General features: G+C 34.8%; 2 protein-coding genes across 4 annotated transcripts; one reads left to right on the forward strand and one right to left on the reverse strand.

Moving 5' to 3' along the window:
- Window positions 1-715: 715 nt before the first annotated feature.
- LOC130733429 (structural maintenance of chromosomes protein 3-like) lies at window positions 716-15,331 on the reverse strand. 2 transcript variants are annotated; one of them, XM_057585594.1, is made up of 30 exons: window positions 15,214-15,331; window positions 14,636-14,672; window positions 14,408-14,483; window positions 12,918-12,956; window positions 12,731-12,798; window positions 12,555-12,626; window positions 11,733-11,812; window positions 11,531-11,609; window positions 11,317-11,434; window positions 10,904-11,079; window positions 10,257-10,502; window positions 10,050-10,171; window positions 9,538-9,682; window positions 8,990-9,162; window positions 8,697-8,796; window positions 7,724-7,860; window positions 7,362-7,563; window positions 6,248-6,335; window positions 6,001-6,151; window positions 5,026-5,176; window positions 4,717-4,908; window positions 4,459-4,642; window positions 4,319-4,389; window positions 4,093-4,244; window positions 3,299-3,467; window positions 2,763-2,909; window positions 2,384-2,479; window positions 1,763-1,937; window positions 1,185-1,376; window positions 716-1,058 (listed from the first exon to the last, which is right to left on the reverse strand). In XM_057585594.1, the coding sequence occupies exons 2-29, from the start codon at window positions 14,648-14,650 to the stop codon at window positions 1,186-1,188; spliced, it is 3,615 nt and encodes a 1,204-aa protein (XP_057441577.1). In that variant the 5' UTR covers window positions 14,651-14,672; window positions 15,214-15,331; the 3' UTR covers window positions 716-1,058; window position 1,185. The 2 variants fall into 2 exon arrangements, with proteins under 2 accessions (XP_057441577.1, XP_057441576.1); XM_057585593.1 differs by lacking the exon at window positions 15,214-15,331 and having other exon boundaries at window positions 716-1,014.
- Window positions 15,332-16,260: 929 nt separating this feature from the next.
- On the forward strand, window positions 16,261-20,869 carry LOC130733431 (uncharacterized). 2 transcript variants are annotated; one of them, XM_057585603.1, is made up of 7 exons: window positions 16,261-16,357; window positions 16,453-16,643; window positions 16,801-16,881; window positions 17,400-17,520; window positions 19,028-19,339; window positions 19,543-19,608; window positions 20,400-20,869. In XM_057585603.1, the coding sequence occupies exons 2-7, from the start codon at window positions 16,453-16,455 to the stop codon at window positions 20,484-20,486; spliced, it is 858 nt and encodes a 285-aa protein (XP_057441586.1). In that variant the 5' UTR covers window positions 16,261-16,357; the 3' UTR covers window positions 20,487-20,869. The 2 variants fall into 2 exon arrangements, with proteins under 2 accessions (XP_057441586.1, XP_057441585.1); XM_057585602.1 differs by having other exon boundaries at window positions 16,319-16,643.
- The last annotated feature ends 128 nt before the right edge of the window (window positions 20,870-20,997 follow it).

Here is a 20,997-nt window from a genome sequence, read left to right on the forward strand (position 1 = left end):
AAAATTCTAAACATTATTTGCAAGCAAAAAATAAACTAACCTAGATTAATTCCACCAATTCTAAAAATATCATTAGGTTTTGATGATTTTCATATGCCTATTGGTTTGATTGTAGTCAAAAGATGAGCAGTGGGAAATTTGATATGTAATTAACAGTTTTTGCAATCTGATCTCAATTGGAGGCATATCTAATAAGAGGAAGGTTTTAATATGTGAGAGTGGGAAGAGTGATTTTTCAATCTTTAGATCAAAATCAATGGATGAGATTATTAGCCTCTTAATAAATCTCCCTTCCTCTACACTCCCACGTTTTCACAAAACCCTTGTTCCCCTCCTATGTTCTTTACGTGGAGAGAAAAAAAACCCGAGGATGCTGATGACCGCGCACCGCCATTGATGTTTGAAAAATGTCTACAGTACCCTCATTAGACACACTAACGTACCCGTACCTAAGATATCCGATATTTTGATATCTCGTACCCATACCCAATACAGTGCCCGTATACATCAAAAAAAGGCATGAAAATGAGAGTTTAATACCCTAACGAAAAATAGAGCTAAAAGTGATATGAATGCCAGAATGTGGTAATGTAGCCAGATTTTTACTTAGAACAGTCACCTAGAAGCTACCCATAAATAGATTTTGTCAACGTGACTCAACTATGAAAAATGGTTAGAAAAAACCCCCAATTAAGAAATAGTGAAAGAGTTAGAATAAATCAATGCACAAGATATATTATAGGCCGAAAACTGTACTGGTTAGAATAACTTCCATATAATATCAAACAGTATTCTAATATCACCCCCGCGTACCTGTGGTTACTAGAGTAAGAACAGATTATTTACATATAAACCAATCAGAAAGAATTTACAGAATTAAGGGAAGGGTGAACAATGTTTTGAATTACAAGACCTGGTGTCACACCAGTTACTACATCACACAGGTGTAGGTCGAGGATTTTGACTGAACTTGAGTCTGCAATCTAAGTCACATTGTTGTTTAGATCATAGCACCTGAAGCCGAATAACTTCATATCAGATCACGGAATCGAAAGGACCTAAAATACATAAATACCACTTCAAACATAAATAATAGTTACTTCCTTTGGCCAGTATTCATTAGCCATCACAATCATAATCCCAAACATTCGAAAGAGAAATAGTGGACAAGGTATAATGTTAACCTTATTCAGCATTGTGCGTCTGATCATGCTCAATAAATTCTAGTGCTGTTTCCTTGGATACAACATTGACACGGCTGACCCTGTTCTTATGTGTCACCCCATATATCTTGTCAGCAACTTTCACTAGCTCCTGCCGGAATGTCGTCGTGATAAATTGAGTGTTTGCTATGTCTGCCAGGCGCCGGATCATATCTATATAAAAGTTAAGAATCACCAAAGGGGCAACAGTATAAAAGGAAATCCAGATGCCACACAGAATATCAAATGCAGGAACAAACTTTTAAATTTAAATATCAAAGAAAGCCCAGATACATATAGATCAAACAATGCCTAAAAATCCTAGCATAAATCACGTCTGGTAATCTTATATCCCGATGTAAATATTTCTTCAACCTTTTAATTTCAAAGCATGCGGATTTGTGGATAAATCCAAGAAATTTCTAGCTTTACTAAATCAAGAAAACCATGCTTCTTACAAAGTGAAAACCTCTCGCTGAGAAAACAATACTAAAACAAAAAAATATACTACCAGTCATTTTGACATGAAAAGATAGAAAACATGATAATAAGAAGGATACTTCCAACAGCAGTTCTGTACTGTGGATCAAGAGCTGCATCAATCTCATCAAATAGATAAAAGGGGGCTGGATCACATCGTTGAATGGCAAAGATAAGTGTTAAGGCAACAACAGTTTTTTGACCCCCAGATAACTGCTTCATGGACTGTGTCTCCCCTTGTCCAGTGAAAGAGACCTGCAAGGAATAAACATTTTCAGAAATGACAGAAGTAATATTATGCATGTACGTTGTAGTCAGAATGCAAGCCACCAACTTTTAGCAACTGAAAAAGCTCACATTCCCCACGCAAAATATGGCAGAGAGAACATACATCCATGGGCTTTACAATCAGTTAAGTGTCAGGGAACAGGACAAAGTTATGTTTCTGCATATTTATTTTGTCGGATAATATCAAATTTTGCTGTATATGGTTGCACTAGGTATTGAATGTAACTTCTGTGAAATACAAACCAGATAATTAGAGAAAGGAAAATATATCTCTAGATGTAAAAATAGTATTTCCTGCACCATGTCATTTTCTTTGACTCTTATGCCATCCAAAAACAAACCCTCAACTATCATGCTACAAAAAGTCAAACATTACATATAAAAACAGAAAGGCACAGCAAGAATACACTTGCCTTCACTTTCACTCCAATGTACTTTTCAACTCTCCCCTCTGGATTTGCTTCACGAGGACCATCCTCATCTTGATCATCATCATCATGATCACCATCCTGAGGAAAAGGAAAAAGAATTCTGAAATACCACTTGCATTAAAATTACAATAAAAAAGAAGATAAATAATTTCTCTGTGGATATTCCTTACAAATTTTGCAAATACAATGAAATAAAACTAATAAAGTACTACATAAAAATGAGTAAAAAATCAGTTGACATAAAATTAATAATATAAAAACTATTTGAAAGCATCAAAGCTATAAAGCATCGTCCTTTTCCATCCAATGCAATCACAAGAACTAAATGGAGAAGCCATCGTATTATTTAATCATCACAAACCTTCTTCTTCATCATAACTAGATGACCATGGCCCCCCTGCACAAGTTCAGAAAATACTTCTCGAAAATGCCTAGCAACACCTTTGAAAGTGCGTTCAATTGATTCATCCTTCCGTTGATCTAGCACTGATATTAGCTCTCTAATTTTCTGCAATTATTCAATGACAGAAAAGTCAATGGTGTACATTAATGTCTGAACATAAGGTGCTGAACAAGTAATGTTAATCAGGCAATTTAGCCGCCGAAGACTTTTACTTCTGAAGAAACAAATTTAACTGTAACCGACCTAACTTTTATTGTTGTTGTAAAAATATTCTATTACAGAATATTTCATATTTACCTATTTTATGGCTATCATAGTATTAGGACAGATTTGTTTCCTTTTTCATTCAGTTAGCAATTAGTTTGATATATGGTAATCTATATAATTGGAGTTTGTAAATGTGTAATTACACAAGAAATAATATTCAAATCACTTCACCTCGTTCCTTTTAAGTAATTATGAAGGACTTTCAAAACTAAATCCCAGTAAAATACCTCATCTCCTGCATCAAGTTCAGCTTGCCTTTGTTGAAGTTCTTCTCGTTGTTCCGTGAAATTTATGTACTGGTCAAGTGCTTTCTTGTTTACATGACTAAACTGTTGCAATTGCTCATTGCATCTGTGCAGCATTTTGTTCAAATCTTTTATATTCCTTCGCTTGTACCTGCCATGTCCAATGCCGAAAGGAAATGAGTTAACTAAAGGTAGCTGAAACCAAAGTACAGAGAAAATGGTAAATTATAATGCAGGAATGCAGCAGGCCATAAACTGTAAAAGTTCCTTCTTTTAATAAAAGTGAAAACATGAAAAATATGCATCGTACTCAAATTTATCTCAATTATTTACTAAATACAAAATCTACATTTAAAAAATATAATAAAAAATAAAATAATTCAGATATGAATGTCAAGGAAAACAATATGTTGCAGACGCTAAACTTAAGATTTTACGAGCTTAAACAAGGTATATATTTACACCGCTGCAATAGTTAGGCATGCCGTATTTCATGGCAACTAAGGTGAGAACGAATATAGCTTTCATGAAAATACACCGTTGCAGAAGTTAGGTTTGGAAACCTTGCATGAAATGTTGCTAATAGAGTGTTTACATAAACTAATGACAAAGGGAAAGAAAATGACGTGCTTTAGTGCTTTCTGTATAAATCAACTTTCATTTCTTGATCTTTCCAAAATATCTTATTTTCCTATCCATTAAAAAAATCATCTCATCCACATAAAAAAAACAAAGAGGAAAAAAATCATATTACTGACACAAGAGAGAAGCCTTACGTCTCAAAAGCATCAGATGTCAACGGGCCCAGTTCCCTTATTTTCTTGGTATACTCCTCTTCTTTGGCAGAGTATATATTTTTCTTACTCAGCAATTGCTCTAGTTCTTTTGCTTCTTCCTGAAGTTTGCGTTCGTACTCATCCTCCAAAGACTACAACCAAAAGCTGTCATTATCATGAAGTAACCGCACGTAAGACCAACAACAATTTTATAAGAGCACACTACCTTCAATTTATTCATTTCATCTTTGATCTTTTTAATTTGCCTCGTTCGGTCATTCATACTTTCAGAGACTCCTGAAGAGGAATATTTGGTCAAATGAGGAACCATAATTTGAACTTCAAGACATTAATTGAACTTCTTACTTTTAAGCTGTCCGGATACATCATCAACCAATATTTTAGCATCACTAAGTTCCTGCCCCTTCAATTCAGAGTCAACAACCAATGAGTCAGCATCCACAGATGATATTACAGCTTCCAACTCTTGTTTCCTTCTCCTAAGGTTAGTAGTTAGATTAGTTTCCAGCTCTGCTTTTCGTGCTTCAGTCTGCAAAATTTAAGGTAAGACAAGGACACAGTCCCATTAAATATAATGAGCATCAATTTAATTCATTCAATAACCTCAATGCGATCAGTCTTGCAAGCAACAAGCTTCTCTTTAAGGTTTTTGATTTCAGGGTTCAAATCTGACAAAAGTTTTTTTTCCTCTGGTGTTAAATGATCAATGAGATCCGTGCCCATTTCAGCTTTTTTCATTGCCAAGCTAGCTTTAAGTTGTTCAATCTGATTCTGGACATCCACAAGTGACTTCTCCTACATGCAATTAAGGGGGAAAAATGATAAGGAAGAAGCAGTGAAATTTTCCCAAGCAACTCCACAGAAAAGAAGCTCTCAGGTGATAACTGAGAATGATATAAAATCCAATAAAACCTTTTTTGCAAGAGCTTTAGAAATTAATTGCTTCTGCTTGTTAGCATTAGCAATGTCCTGCTTCAGCTGTTCTATCTCTGATTTGTCATGAGCACGCTTGGCATCAATCTTCTGCTGCTCAGCTACAAGTTCATTAATCTTTTGGTCTATCTGTGAGATCAATTCAGTGAAAACAAAATAATAGGGGGAAATGGAGTCCAACTAGGAATAGCATAGGCAATTAGGCAACAGAGAAGCCAATCACAAAACTAATGGATATGTGGCATTTTATGTCACCAGGTAAAAGCAAATTAAGGCCCTAGTACAAAAAGTTCGCCATGAGATGAAGAAATTAATCATCAAAAGGAAAATCAATCATCATCAATAAATTTAAAAAATAATGTAAGTAACAGTAAAACAATAGAGTCCAAAAGGAACATTGAACTTTTGTGAAGACTTGGGGAACCAACAAAGTGCAGTAACACACAAAATGTGCCTAATTGTATGTCATAAAATCCAGGTATAGCCTCTTATTTTCTTCAACTTAGGCAAGACTCCTTTGTATTAAAGCATCTTTAAGAAGCAACGCACCTTCATCCATTAAAAAACAAAGATCTAAACAGAAAAATGAATCTCCAAGAAACCAGAAAAAAGTAAATGTCAAACCATAATAAAATTACTGTTTGTTAAGTTTTAGTAAATAAGAGAAAATTACAGATTGACAAACCCCGTCGCCTCCATCTCTGTATGCCAAAATGTGCACATATTGAAAGAAAAAAATTACATACGACGATTGAGTACTTGTTACAAAATGGTTTCCCTTCTCAAATTTGGAAATAATTATTTCAAACTCTTGATCAGTTGATTCAGGTCATAGGGATATACCTTGCTTTTATTTCCGCAGTTTTTTATATTCCTTTTATAAAGAATAAGTTCCACAAAAAAAAAACGGAGAATACATAAAAAAGAGCATTCATTTATTAGCATATAAGGATATCATGTAGACTAAATCTGACTTTCTCTAACTCCTCCTCCTTAATGCGAATATTGTCCGCATTCTGCTTAATGATATTCATTAACTTCAATCTTGATCGCCTGTGATCATAAAATCCTCCAGTCATACTACCTTTCTTGCTTACTTGATCACCTGTAATGAGAAAGACAACAATATGTCAGGGCAACACACTTCAACAGACAACATCATGTAGACAAACAACCCTAAGGTTGGAAGAATTAGGCCAACCTTCCAGTGTTATGCAGTCCAGACCATCAGCACGAGCAACCCTTGAAGCCACATCCAAATTCTTGCAGATAACTGTTCTAGCAAATACCTAACAGAAAATTTATAATACAGGTGTAGAAATGAGTTTAACTGTACCAATATCAGGGCCAGGTCCGGTAATAAGAATCTGCTGCAAGTTTTTAGGCAACATGAGCCTTGCTTCAAGATGGTTGTGTTAGGTATTACAGTAGTTTGGAAACTGCCAATCATCATTTTTTTATAGAAAGGAAATATCATGAGAGAAGAGGAAAAAAGTTTTTTCCGGCAGCAAGGGGATAATGCATCCTCTAATGTGCACAAAACAAAAGGGGGAAAAGGAAGATAATGCAAACGTAGCGAATGATGTATAAATGAAGTGTGGTCTATTTATCTTAACATTATAAGATTGGTAGGAAGCCCCACATTGACACCTATAAGCTAGCTTTTGGGATAGAGTTAGGCCTCCCAAATTCTAATATCATGTCAAAACCTATCTTGGATCCGTTTATTGGGTCACCCAGACACCCACAAATGGGCCACCCCCGGATGTCCGGTCCTGCAAACTTCACGCTGCTTATGCCAAATTCTGGTGTGCCACAAATGGGCCACCCGCAGATGTCCGGTCCTGCAAACTTTACGCTCCATATTTCAAATTCTGGGAGTGATGGGGGTGTTGAGAAGTCCTACATTGACTAGAGATATGGCTAAATATGTCCATATATTGGGTAGAGTAAACTTTGCCCCTAAGCTAGCTTTTGGGGTAGAGTTAGGCCTCCCAAATTTTAATAAGATCAAACATATATTCTCCGAAGAATGAATAACTTATCAAAGATAAATTCCTAATAAATAGGATAGGATCTCTAAAAGAGGAGAAAATCCTATAATTCATAATGATATTATAATAACCCCTAATTAACACAAAAGTCCTTCAATACAATTATTATCCTAACTCAAGATGCTTCTCAACTGTGCATCAATTTTACTATGATGTCATAACCAGATAAACCATCTTAGTTATGTTATTTAGCAGATAGAACCTGAAGATGCTGCGACATGCCCATGCGTAATTACAACATAAAATTCGTGTAGAGCTAACCTGACTGAATGCGGGTTTATAGTCATCTCTAAAATTCAACTTCTTTAAAAGAGGTATGACATCAGAACTCTGTGGATAAGTGATGTGTGGAGCCTTTACTCTGTTGAGAGGAATAAATGTAACTCTTCCACCTTTCTGTGAATTAAGATGTCTAATTATCTCGGTTGACTTGTCATCACTTTCAACAACCACATGAAATAAGCTGTTTAAAAAGACCAGTAAAGAGATCAGGCCAAGAACAGAGACTGAAACTAAAAAAAATGGAACAACTACATGCTATGGATGTGCCAAATCTCTCTCACCACCCCCACCCTAAATCCCAAAAATACAATCTATGAATATGACTCATGGTGAGAAATTACCTGTTTCCTGCTGTAACTTCAACTGCAGTGAAAAATTTGTCATCACAATTCAGTAACTCGATAATTGGGCCATGAACTCCAGAAATGTTGTGCTGCCTGCAGATCTTCCGAACTGAATTCAACCCTCTTCTGACATCCTGCACATTACAGTAGTATCAAACATGATGCAATATGAAATTATCAACCAGCCCCCCGAATACGTCTTAAGAAATATCATCATGACAGATCATCCCCAAAATCAATAGAAAACAGCAGCATACACTATCTTCCCAGATGCCAAGAAATCTCCATTCCACAAATGTAGATGAAGAAAACATTGGGAACACAAATATCATATATCATTGCGGAGGACTTGCGCCATCACTTGAAGAAAGGTCCCAAAAATCAATATTCAGAATCAGAATGAGAAAAGCGTTATTACATTCTTCACTGACATCAATCTCAAGTTCATGATTCTATCCTTTTTCTATTTTTCCGACTCTTACTTGATAGTTCCATTTAGTACTTTACAACCTAAATGGTGGAAAGAAACTCTTTTACCAATTTAATAATTAAAGTACTGCCACCACAAAACAGAATCACATTATATCTTTTAACTTTCAATGTCACATATTTTTTGAGGATTTTTTAGGTGAAGTGTTACTGCAGTTTCTTTTCGATCAGAAGTTGCTGCATCTATATATCGTATAGAAGGTTATAATTAGACCTAAAGGTTATATCTAAACAGTTTCTGAGCGTTTAAAGTGACACCAAATTAAAACTATGATGACACTTTGTGTTCATTACTTAAGTCCAACAGGGTATGTACAAGTTATCATAAATCTACATCCTAAACAAGCACAAAGTACCTCTCAAATAATGAGAAGTGCTAAGCTTCAGACAGAATCACCATGACAAGGGACAACCATACCTGAGAATTTAATGGTTTGGAGAAATTCTATGTTAAAAGAAGTTAGATAGAGGGTTTACTCACTCCAGGAATTGCATGATCAAGACTCTTTTCAGCCTTCTCAACTTCTGCTCGGAGCTTATCAATTTCAGCAGTAAGTTCATTCTCTTTGCTCCATAATGACCTAGAATAAAACAATTTGAATTATAAGAATATTTACTTGGGAATTACTTTCGCTATGATTCTCCTTTCTGCTTTTGCTACACTCCATACTACACTTTCAAAGTACTCTTTCCTACTTTCTAATAATAGTTCTTCTTTCATCTATACACACACACACACAAATAACAGAAAAAGACAAAAGAAGATAAACATACTTCCTCTCATCATGCAACTTATCTCTTGCTACTTTATAATGATTAAACCCGTCACGTGACTGAGTAATGAGAGATTCCAAAGTAGTAATATCTGCTTTACGGCTCTTAATGTCCTCATCATTATTGTGCAATTCAACATTAAGCCGGTCAATTTCCTCCATAAGCTTTTGCTCCTGTGGCCCAAAACAACAATAGAAAACAGAGGATCAAACACTACATAACCTGGTCATAAAAGGCTATGATATTATGCCATGAACAATTTATCCTAAAAGCTTAAGTTGTTGGGTGTCGACACAAAAGGTTATATATTATAGTCCTAAGATCTTGTACTTTTTCATTCTATTCTCTAATAATACTTAATCTATTATGCAGAAAAAAATGAAAAAAAAAATACAATAAAGAAGAGAGACTTAATTCATGCTATTACCCTTAAACTAATAGAAATAAGGATAACAACCTGCTGAAAAACAGAACTTTTATGCATATAACAAAGAAAAAGTATTTGGGCCATAATTCAGTATAGCTCAATCAAATAAATGAAATCTTGCCTGCTCTGTGTTTGAAGAAAGCACCCGTTCAAGATCATCTATCTCCTTTTGAAGCCACTTATCACGTGCAGCTTTACTCGAAAACTGGGTGGCACGTCCTTGCTTTTGATATAGTATACTGAGTTTCTTCTCACGCTCCATAATTCTAACAATTCATGTATTTGTGAGAGATGGACGAGAATCTGATTTAATAACCTCTATAAATGATAGTATAAATTACATAGATTTATACATGCCCGTGCTAATATAAGTTGTGTGTAGCATAATATTTAAGATTTGTGAAAGGCTCTAAAGCAAACATGTGAAATATAAAATATATTTCTCCATCATGTACCCTAACCAATCCAAATTTTGTAGTCAAAATAGTACTTAACTAAATTAAAGATTAACATGTTATAATAGAGTGAGTAAAAAACATACTACCATGACAGTCAGAATACAAACACTAGAAGAGTTAAGTACAATATACTTTATTGAAGCATATTAGTAAAACATATACAACCATAGCATACCGCTTTGTTATGTCTTGTTCTTTCTTAACATGATCCTCATATAAAGGGCTGATTTTGTCCAGTTCATCCATTGAGTCTTGAATTTCTTTCTCAAGTATCCCCAGTTGTTTTGCAGCATCTTTCTGAAAGCATGTAGGTAATAGATTAACCAAGTATATAACTATCCCTTCTAGAAGAACTTCTGAGATGATTGCATTAGAATAGTACTTTGGCTCGGATATTTCCAGAGATCTTCTCCTGTAAATCTTTGACATCAAGTTCAAGCTCCGTGTGCTTCTTTAGTGCCTCTTTTCGTCTCTTGTCAATAACCTCTTTTTCTTTGTTAAAGTTATGAAGTTCTTTCGTTACGTCTTTCAATGTATTCTCTAAATCTTTGGATTTCTCATGTGCATCAAGAACATCATTATACATCTTTGATGATGTTTCAGAAACCTTGTTGCGAGCTTCTTCTATCTAAAATAAGAAGACAAGCATTCAACTACACGCATTAGAACCGGAATTAAAAAATGACTACGTCCAAATTTATGATTGACTTATGAAGGCTAACAGAACATGGAGTGTGCAATTATAAACTACAAATAAATGCATGGAGTTCCTAATCTTTTCATTCTCTCATCTCATCACCACACCCTACTAAGCTAATGACTCTGGCCCAACATAGGCCCTACTCAAATAATAAAAAATAGAGTCAATACCAAACCATACTAAAACTAACTAATAGATATAGATAAAATCAAACCTAGGCCCAAATACAGCAGGCCCATGACTAACTAACAGAAATAAATCCAACTCATAAAACACAGTAGAAACAGGGCAAATAATAATAAATGTGGTCAGATTTTAACATAGATAACCTCTATAAGTTTTTGCTGAGCATCTTGAACTTCTTTATTATAAATGGCGTATTCCAAGGATTTTCTCTGCTTGTCAAGTTGCTGATATTTTCTAAGTTCCTCTTTTTCCTCATCTAGTTCTTTCAGCCTCTCATCTAAATACTGTACAACTTGGATTATTTGCTTTCGTTTGTTACCTGTTTGACAGAAAAAATGCATGTTAATAACAGCAATAACAAGAAAGTGAGAGTTATAACTTACAAGCAGAAGCAGTGTCATCAAATATCAGCCATGGCGGCGGCAATGAGGAATTCAGCAAGCCGCCATAATCCGCCATCATTATTTGTCAAATATGACAGGATTTTGGCTTTCCACCATTAACAACATTGTTTACAAATCATAAATTTGAAAAGAAATAAATATAAATGACTTGCCAGTTTCCTGCATTATTTTCAAACTTTCACGACGTCTCTCCTCATAAACTCTAGTACCACCTATCTCCTTCAGTAAATCCAATCGTTCAGAGTCTTTCATCAAGGTCAGTGATGCTATCTATGCAAGATCAAGAAAGGGACAAGTTTAGAAATCAACTTCAACTTCAGAGTTTCCAAAACACCAAACCAAAGCACCATCGTCATGCACCAATACCTTTCCTTGTTGTACAACATAATAAGGATTTGAGCGAGAGAATCCAGCACTTTCCAGTAAATTCATCACTTCAGTTTTTCTGCAGATCATTTATCATCTTTTTTAGGGCCTAGATTAATACTCATGATATGACCAAAGAGCATAACGTAATGTCAAGTTTCTCGAGACAATAAATTTATAGTACTTGCTCTCTTATACTCACGTTATGTGTTTTCCATCGAGAAAATACTCATCCTTCTTCAAACCAATAGTCCGACGCAGGCGCACTTCTTCCTTGTCAACCTGTTTACCAGCAAAAATAGACACCAAGATTGAGTACATGTACGGATATTGCAATTAAGCGGTTACTAATGCTTAAGTTTAAAAAAGAACTTTCAAAAAAGTTTAAAAAAGAAAGTAAGAGAAATTCTGAAGCAGCGGAAATGTACAGCACCAGGCATTGACCAAGAGATTTTGCTGATAACTCAGAAAAAGGGATTAGAGATAAAGCAACTAACATTAGATTGAAATTGCATTAGGAAAAAAAATCAAAACTTTGACCAAATCAGAGAACCTCATGATTAATCAAATTACTTCTCAGCTCGCAGAAAATATGCACCATCCAAATCCCATCCCAAGATCAGTGCAAAAGTCTTTCAAGTTTCAAAAAATTGAATGAGCAGAATTTTATACAGCATAGAAATCATTCATATAATGGCATAAATTTTAAAAGAAGAAAAACATGTACTACTCATCCAGTCGCCACAAGTTTCTATTTAGCTAAATTCAAAATCTCTCAGCCATTAGATTCTTTGATTTTCCAACAGATCCATCCTATAAATAGATTGAGCAGTACAGCCCATAGCATGAATTCATTGCACAAGAAAAAATAAATGTCCAACCATCCACCATTTAAAAGAGTAGATAATAGATATTGATAACTTGAAAAAAACAATGTGACCGCCAAGCAGAACCTATGTGAATATTCTCTGTAACAGCCTCTATAGTGAATTAAAAAAATATTATATTGTTCTCAAAATATTACCGGGATACGGTTGTCTGAATTATCAAACACAATCTCCACAAATGCAGATAAAACCTGGTGTCCAGCCCCTTCCTGCGCAGAGAATCATTCATATAAGCATGATCAAATTCTATAATTGATTAGGGATAGGTAAGAACCAAAGGTATTATTAAAAGGAAATATGGACTGTGTCGTACATGGAGTAGTGCATGCCTATCCTCACTGCGTAGGTTCTGAAAGAGATCGCTCAACACAAAACGAATGGCTAGATACAAGAGAAAAAAGGAGGAAAAATGAGTGAAAAATGACAGATCATATTTAACTGACTTCATAAAAACCACTAAAGAAATAAATCAGAGAATAAAGAAATGCCAATTGTCGTACCATGGAAAAAGTTTGTCTTCCCAGATCCATTAGCACCAACTGTAAAAATAAATAATTAAAATATAAATGTAATATACTTAAGATACATTCATTTGATTTAAATATAAATGACAAAAAGGATATCTTGAAACAACTTTACATCAAATGAGATGTAATAAAAAAAAGGAAGAATCATTAGAGTATAAAAAAGTAATGAAAATGAAGACAATGTAGTGAGCAAAGAATGTAGCTGCCAAAACAACTAATACAGCCTTTAGCTTGATGTGGGAACATTCACAACAACAACACAATCAAGTCTGATGAGATCATACAATGGTTTCAGTGTCACAACTGCGTTCTTCTTAGAGTCTCCACAGCTCTTTTTTTCTTGGCAATTACTAAAACTGGTTACAACCTACATCTAACACGAATTGATCCTTCTATTCTTAGGCCTCTATCTTAGTAAATCCTTATCTGATGCCCAAAAGAAAAATTTATAGATGAACCTGGAGTTAGAGTCCCTTTATATGCTTGATTGCTTAATGCCTCTTCTTAAATAGATTTAAGGGTTTGGACCTTTGACTTAGCCATATCTTATTTTTGTAGTAAATCCTACTCTCCAAATACAATTCCTTTCAATAGACCCTAAGAAAATGGAAATCAAAGGTTCATTTTAAGGTGAAATCTCTCGTTTGGATTTAGGATAGCAGTATTCAACAGAATCAGTTAATACAATTTACTCCACACCACAACCTTAATAAAGCACTTCCTAATAAATTTTTAGCTATACACTTCTCTTAGCGCTTACAAGACTAGCAATCAATCCAATCTAGTCCAGATGCTAGAGTTCTATAGTTTAGCTTTTAAAAGGCTCTGCAAAGTACAGGAATGTTTAATGGAAATGTGCCAGTTTTGCGTTGGCAGGATTTTCAAGAATATATATATATATATATATATATTCCCTTATATGGGAACAGCTGTCTTCATTGCTATGGTGTTCAGCTAATGCCATGGGTTGGTTTAGAGGGCTTCCTTGGTCAAGCAGTGGAATTGGCAGGCTTTACTTTCATACTAAGTTTTTCAGCCTTTTTTTCCTCTTTGCCCCTCCAAAGACAACACATTACCCTCAGCTTTGTACTTCTCTCTCTTTTAAAGAAAAACCCTTTAATCCAAAGAGAGAGAAAGGACTATATAGCCATTTTATAATGAAAATTATTATATGTATGTCCATTTGCAATTGTTTATGAAACCATTTAGGGTGATTATTATGACTTATTATTCTAAAAATACTAATAGGTTTTTACACACAAGAAAAAAATATGTCATCTATGCAAATATATCTATCTCTGGACAAATAAAATTTGACTTTTAAGTTTATTACATATTGCATCATTTCGGTACTACGTTGAGCTACCATCATGAAATAAGATGCCCATACTATGCATTTCAAAGTATTTTTCCAGAATCAATAGAAGAAAGCATTGAAAAGCTTTCAAGTAAAATTATATTACCAACACAATTCACTTTTGGACTGAAAGTCTCGGTGGCAATTTGCTCTCGGTAACTCTTGAAACCTTCAATCACAATCTTCAAAAAAAGAAAGAAAAAAATACACGCAAATGCATCAGAAGACCATTTAGCAAGGAACCAACTCCAAATAGCAACATAATATACAGTTTAATCAAACGTATTAATTCGGATAACAGCAGTTAATAAAATGCAATTCGAAGCACAATTACCTGCTTAATGTACATGATGAAACTATCATAACAGTACCTACAACAGCAAATAAATAAAATTCCATAAGTGTAATGATATATTACAAACACAACCAAAAAGAATTCCAAATGCTTTCTCAAGTCAAATCAGCACTGTATTCGCAAAACAAAACGCAACGCGCCATCACAGTAGAATTCAGAAATCACTCACTACCTACACACTACACAGTAAAGCATATTCACAAAATCAACTGAAAAAACCTAATCCGCAACGATTCCTGATTCTAAATCAGCAAATAAGCAAGAACGACCTCAACGAGAATGAAATTTTCGCTCTGAAACCAGAAAACAAGCTTCCGATAAGCAAAATCAAGTTCGAAAACATGGAATGAAGTGATTCACCACGATTTAGCAGCGAAATCGAGTACCGGAACAAGAAATTCAAGTGAAATCAAAATTAGGAATCATTTTAGGGTTTCGAGATATTTTTTCAGGAAATTGAGAGTGAGAAGAGAGATTTGCAGAGCGAAGATGGAAGAAAACTGGAGTGTGTGAAGGATTTGCAGAGAAACGAAGTTGAAGAGTGTGAGAGAGAGTACCTGAAATGAAGCTTTGTGAGAATGGAGTAGTGAAATTTGAAGTTTGGAGTTTAAGCTTTCAGTTTACTGGGTTTTTGGGGTGCGTAGGATAAGTCGTGCGCTACAAGGGTGAAGTTTAGTACCACGTGGTTCGGGTGGGCGTGGAGGGAAAGGGGAAAAAATAAGCGCCAATAATTATTTCTGTTTTCCTTTTGTTTTTTTGTTTCAACTTTCAAGCACTAATTTTTGTTTTTCATTTAACGTCTAATTTTTGTTTCTATTACTTAAAAATTTATTTGTTTTTAGTTATTATGAAAAGATGAAAAGATGTATTTTTTTACAGGTTAAATACAGATAGGAGTTTCAAAGCGACGGGTAACTGCATGGGTTGGGGCGGTGTGGTGCGTGATGAGGAGAAACGTCAGGTTTGTGAGTTTTGCTCCTCTAATATCAAGGGTAATTGAATTGTTGCGGAGGACAAAGCTTTCATGGTGGTCTCTTCTTGATTTTGAATAATGGCTTCAAGAATGTTATTTGCAATCACATTGCTGGAGAACTCTTAATGTGTGTGATTCACCGCTTTGATAAATGGTGTCAACGAGCTGCTTAAGAGAAACTGGAATGTTAATTTAAAGCTAATGTGTTAGAATTTTAATACTTATGCGGAGTTTCTTGCTAGATTTGGGGTCAGTTTGTTGTTTTCCAGTAATTGCATCATGGAGATTCCCCTCCTAGAGTTAGATATAGAAAAATAACGGAAACGTGAAAACATTAATTATTAGAAAAACAATTATAGAAAAATAATATAACATAACTAAATAACAAATGCCCCACTAATAATTAATATTTTCCAGTATATTGTAATTATAAAAAAAATATGACCGTAATTTTTAATCATTAAAATATGACGCGGTGATTGTTCACCTCATCTCTTAACTATGAAATTGGACGTTCAATCATATAATTCATGAGAAAGATACACATTTTATTTTCATGTCAGATTATAGTCGTTGGACTAAAGAAGTCTAACTATTTATCAACGGTGCTGAACTTTGTCCGCATAATTTAATTTCGAAATTATCAAATCAAATTAGTGTAGATTTTGAAACCCTAATATCAACCTTGTCATCAACACCGCCGAGACTCTCAAACGCCCACAACCAAGGCAAGCTTGCACACTGTTCATTCCTCTTTCGATTCCGAGCTTCTTCCCTTCCTTTGTGTGAACTATGAATCAATAACCACTTTCAATTCTCGCAGATGAAGGTAAACAAGCAGAAGCGGCATCGGAAGACTCTCACATTCTACACCGCTTGCCACGGTTTCCGGAAGCCATTCAAAGTTCTCTGTGATGGCACGTTCGTTCATCACCTTCTCGCGAATCGTATCATACCTGCTGACAAAGCCCTCAGCAATATTCTCAGTGCTAATGTCATACTCTACACAACCAGGTCCGTTTTTTGTGCCCTAATATATATTTTCAATCTGTTTCTTTGCACAATATTATTGGTATAATGTGTAATTTGTTTAATTTTGAATTCTTTATTTTTTATTTTTGGGTTCTGTGATTTTCTATGTTAATTTGGATTTTGGATGGGGATGATGCAGATGTGTTCTAGCTGAATTGAAACGTCTCGGTGCGTCGTATTCGGAGGCTCTTAATGCAGCTAATAAGCTTATGGTCGCGAGGTATTATTATCTCATCTCTTTCGATATATATGCAGATTTGTTGGATTACTTTTGCCAAATTGTGAATCCATAGTAGTTTGATACTCTTTGACTAGCATGTATTTTTATAGAGTAAATTACACTCCACTACCGTGAGGTTTTCTTATATCACACTAAACTCCAAACTTACTCAAATGGTGGAGTCAGGAGGGTAATATTTGAGTAAATTTGGAGTTTAGTGTCACACATGGAAACCTCAAGGTAGTGGAGTGTAATTTACTCATTTTTATATGTCAAACAACTTTTTTCCCAAACAGCTCTCATAGGACTACTATTACATTAAAAAAAAATTGACTGAGAGAAGTGTTTTGTTAAAAGGCTTCCTTATTTGAAGAAACGAAGCTGTATTTTTATGCCTAGTCGGCGGTATTTGATAGTCTATTGGGGTCATTGTTGTTTGTTTGGGTTCTAAGATATTTGGGCAAAAGTATTGCTATGGAGAGAGTTATTGACTTTGATTTATGAACTCCAATGTTCAGGTGTGAGCATGATAAATGTGTGAGGGCAGATATCTGCATCACGGAGGTTGTTGGAGAAAAAAATTCTGAGCACTTCTTTATTGCTAGTCAGGACGGTGACCTGCGGAAGAAGTTGCAAGAGGTTAGTATAATTTGTTCGTTGTTAATTACCAAAATTATATATGTTATTTTCATTACTATAATTTCTTTATTGTTGATTACCATTTTCTTGTAAAAATGGCCAAATTTTATTCACATTATTGATGAACTACATGATTGAATGATATCTCAATCTCAATAGAATCTCTCCTATAGGTTAGACTTAGAGTAGACTGTACATATATCTTCAGAATATGTTCTGGGCAGGGAACTTCTATGCTTTTTTGATTGTTTAAATTTTGATACTCTGAACATGTAATTGTTACACTACACCCCTAAAGCTCCTCGAGACCGAATGATGTTGGAACCAGAGTCATTTATCCCAAAAGCTTGAATTGTGTGAGGTGGTGGGTTTGAACACCAATTTAATGTTGCTGTCTTTAGAGGATGCATTGCTGATGAATGTATCCGAGCGCAGTTGATGAGCTTGGTATTTAACTGGTAGTAAAATGACAGTCTTGTAGACTTTGCACCCTTTCCACACCAACTTTTTGATGCTGTAACTGCTTTGATTAGACCCGAAGTTAAACCATTTTCTGAAAAAAGTTGCTATGGCTGTGGGGTAACAAGTAAACACTATCTTGGTTTATAACTGCCACTTCATGGCTTATTTACTTAATTGACGATCCTTATGATTTAAAAAGATAACTATTGTTGAAGAGTACTGGATACTTTCAGGTACTCACAGGGCATTGTTATATGCATGTGATGAGTTAGTTAGTGTAAGTCCGCAAAGCCAAAAATGTGATCTTATAACTGGAGGTGTAAATCTAATTAAAGGTAACCTAAAGGTTGGTCAAATTCGTTAGTTAGTTTAAGTGTCCTGTCAGCTCCAGAACATTACACGATTCCATAAATATGAGTTTTCATGTACTTATCTTCAGATTAGTAATGTATACCGAGTTGAATTCATCTGTTCAACTTTTTCTTATTCAAGGGGATTAGATTTATGTAGTCTTTTTAGATATCTACCCAAAGACGTGAATTCCTCCCATTTCCGATCCCATTCCTGCTTAAATGTGTGAAGCATCTTTTAACTTGCCGGTGTTGCTGATCGAGTTATTTGCCAGCATTGCAATGAACAGTGGTAGCTTCTATTATGGATGATTTTTTCTTGAGAGGAGTGTAGAGCATTTCTAGTAGGTGTTGCTTATTAGAGTGATTGAAGAGGAGATTTTTTAACACCTTGTTGCTATCGTGTATGTTCTATGTTTTTTTGAACTCTGGCTTGTTTCTTTATGAATTTTAAATGGACACTCATCATTTTTTCGGTCTTCAGCCTATGTTCCTATTTGTGCAACAAGTGATTTACCTTGTTGCTATTGTGTATGTTCTATGTTCTTTGATGCTTTTACACATTAAAAGAAAAAATCAGAGAAACTTTTGTTTATTTGTGTCTAGGATGTGTTGGGGTGCTGTTATAATGATACAGGGCTTTTAGAATCGTTCCCTTGTACATTCTTTTATTCTTCTTTGTCTGCTTGGCGCAGGTACCTGGTGTGCCTCTCATATATGGTCTCAGAAATGCTCTTTTCCTGGAATCTCCATCTGCATTTCAGCGGGAATATGTCAAAACTTCTGAAGAAGGACGATTGCATATGAGTAAGAAAGAGTACCAGATATTTAGGGATAGGGCAATGAATAGATTGGCTGGCGAGGAAGCTAATGATTCCATAACTGGAGTAATGGAAAACAAGGATTCTGGAGATCAAGCCATAAATGTGCAGGCAGTAAGGAGTATCACTTCAAGGAATAAGACAGACATCAAGGATAAACCTCAGTTTAAGAGGAAAAGGGCAAAAGTTAATATTTACTCTTTGCTGTATCTGTTTTGTTAGTTCGGGTTTTGATCACCTCATAGCTAACTAAATAAATAACATGTTTTAATTAAATACCACATGTTTTTACTTTTTATCAACTTGAACAAAGCATTGCTGCTTTTAACAGCTTATGGTTCCCATTATTAGCATTATTTCTCATTTTTATATTTCTGTAAACTTTGCAGGGTCCAAACCCGCTTTCGTGCAAAAAGAAGAAAAGTCATGAAAACCAAAATATTGGTTCTATGAAGGTATGGTGTGGCAGGATTTAAATGTTTCTTAAGTTTGAAGACAAACATATTACTGCTCTACCTTGTGTTCAAATTCCTCTTTATTTAGAAGAACTGGAACTGCAAAGATCATGACCACGGTTGATTAGTGATGTGGCCTATGATATCTTTTAAGGAGATGATCACCTAGAAATTTTAAGTTATTTGGTGAAAACTTATGATTGGTTTTTATATCTCTAATGGTTTTAATGCTGTCTAACCTGAAAGCCTGAACACTGAATTTTGTTTTTCCTTCAATTTTTAAATTTTGTTTTGATTGAGTTTTCAAGAATTTGTTTTTATTATGTACCTTCACCCTCTTCCTGTTACCAATACCATTGATTTAGTGTAAAAAGCATGATTGATGCAAACATTTGATGTTTAAATATTGAATGTGGGATGGTGTGTAGAAGTGGTATGCAATATGTATGTAGCATTTTCGAGCATGTTTTGGGAACTCTGCTAAAACATTTATGGTGTACTTCAGATTTACAATAAGATATTATATGTGAAAAGCATTACTAATAAGGTAGTTGTTTTGGAACTCTGCGAAACAATTTAGATATTGATGCTAGCTCCCATTTTTATATTTGTTCTGGTTTTGTTCTGGCATGGACATTGAGCAAACTTTGAATTGCTGAGTCCTGCACGTTCAGAATGATTTAATTATTATGTATTTATGTTATCTATTTGAAATGAGTTTTATCACCTGTAAGTTAATTTCTGTTTCCTAGAGATTAGCTAGATGTTTGTTAATTGTTATTCTTATGCAGGAAATGAAAGGAGACGACACAGTAAGGAGAAGTAGGAAAAGGACGAGGTCACGTAAACGGCAAATGCCTGCAGATATTGGCAATTAGGTAGATCATTTTTTCATTACCAAAAAATCGGTATTTATAGGAGAGCTCCTTGAGTTTGCTGCTTCTGGTGAATGAAGAGAGAAGCAAATTTTCCATGATGGCGTGGCGAGGGAAAATGCATATTAGTTGTACCTTTGAGTTTTATATCATCGAAGTTTATCAGAGAAATATCAATGGTCATATTGTATTTTTCTGTATATCTTATTATTTACCAAATTGTTATTTCATTATAGTTGAAGTTTTCTGATACCCAAATCTTAGCAACCCTCGAACTTTGCTATGCCTCTTCAATTAGTGCCCATGTAGGCTAGCTAAGAGTGTGCTTAACTTCAGCTTCTGTTGTTTCTTTGGTAGTATATTTGTTATGTCATTTTTATTTGTCATCTCATTAGCCTATAACAATTTTTTTGCAAGAGGTAACATCTGGTTGAGAAGCTATGTGTAAAAGTTAAGCTACACATCATCGAATACACCAAATGGATTTTATTTTAGGTGGATATGTTTTTGTGCC

This window comes from Lotus japonicus, chromosome 1 (genome assembly GCF_012489685.1).
Source record: "Lotus japonicus ecotype B-129 chromosome 1, LjGifu_v1.2".
Taxonomy (NCBI): domain Eukaryota; kingdom Viridiplantae; phylum Streptophyta; class Magnoliopsida; order Fabales; family Fabaceae; genus Lotus; species Lotus japonicus.

Bases quoted from the DNA above. Each gene is read 5' to 3' on its own strand.
- LOC130733429 (XM_057585594.1), bottom strand. The intron at 12,799-12,917 runs GTACGACAATTG...TCTTGTATCTAG, and splicing joins GAAGACAAACTTTTTCCATG to CCATTCGTTTTGTGTTGAGC. The intron at 4,909-5,025 runs GTTTTATTGGAT...AATTGCATGTAG, and splicing joins CTAAAGCTCTTGCAAAAAAG to GAGAAGTCACTTGTGGATGT.
- LOC130733431 (XM_057585603.1), top strand. From the start codon at position 16,453: ATGAAGGTAAACAAGCAGAAGCGGCATCGGAAGACTCTCACATTCTAC. The intron at 16,644-16,800 runs GTCCGTTTTTTG...GGGATGATGCAG, and splicing joins GTCATACTCTACACAACCAG to ATGTGTTCTAGCTGAATTGA. The intron at 19,340-19,542 runs GTTAATATTTAC...TAAACTTTGCAG, and splicing joins TTAAGAGGAAAAGGGCAAAA to GGTCCAAACCCGCTTTCGTG.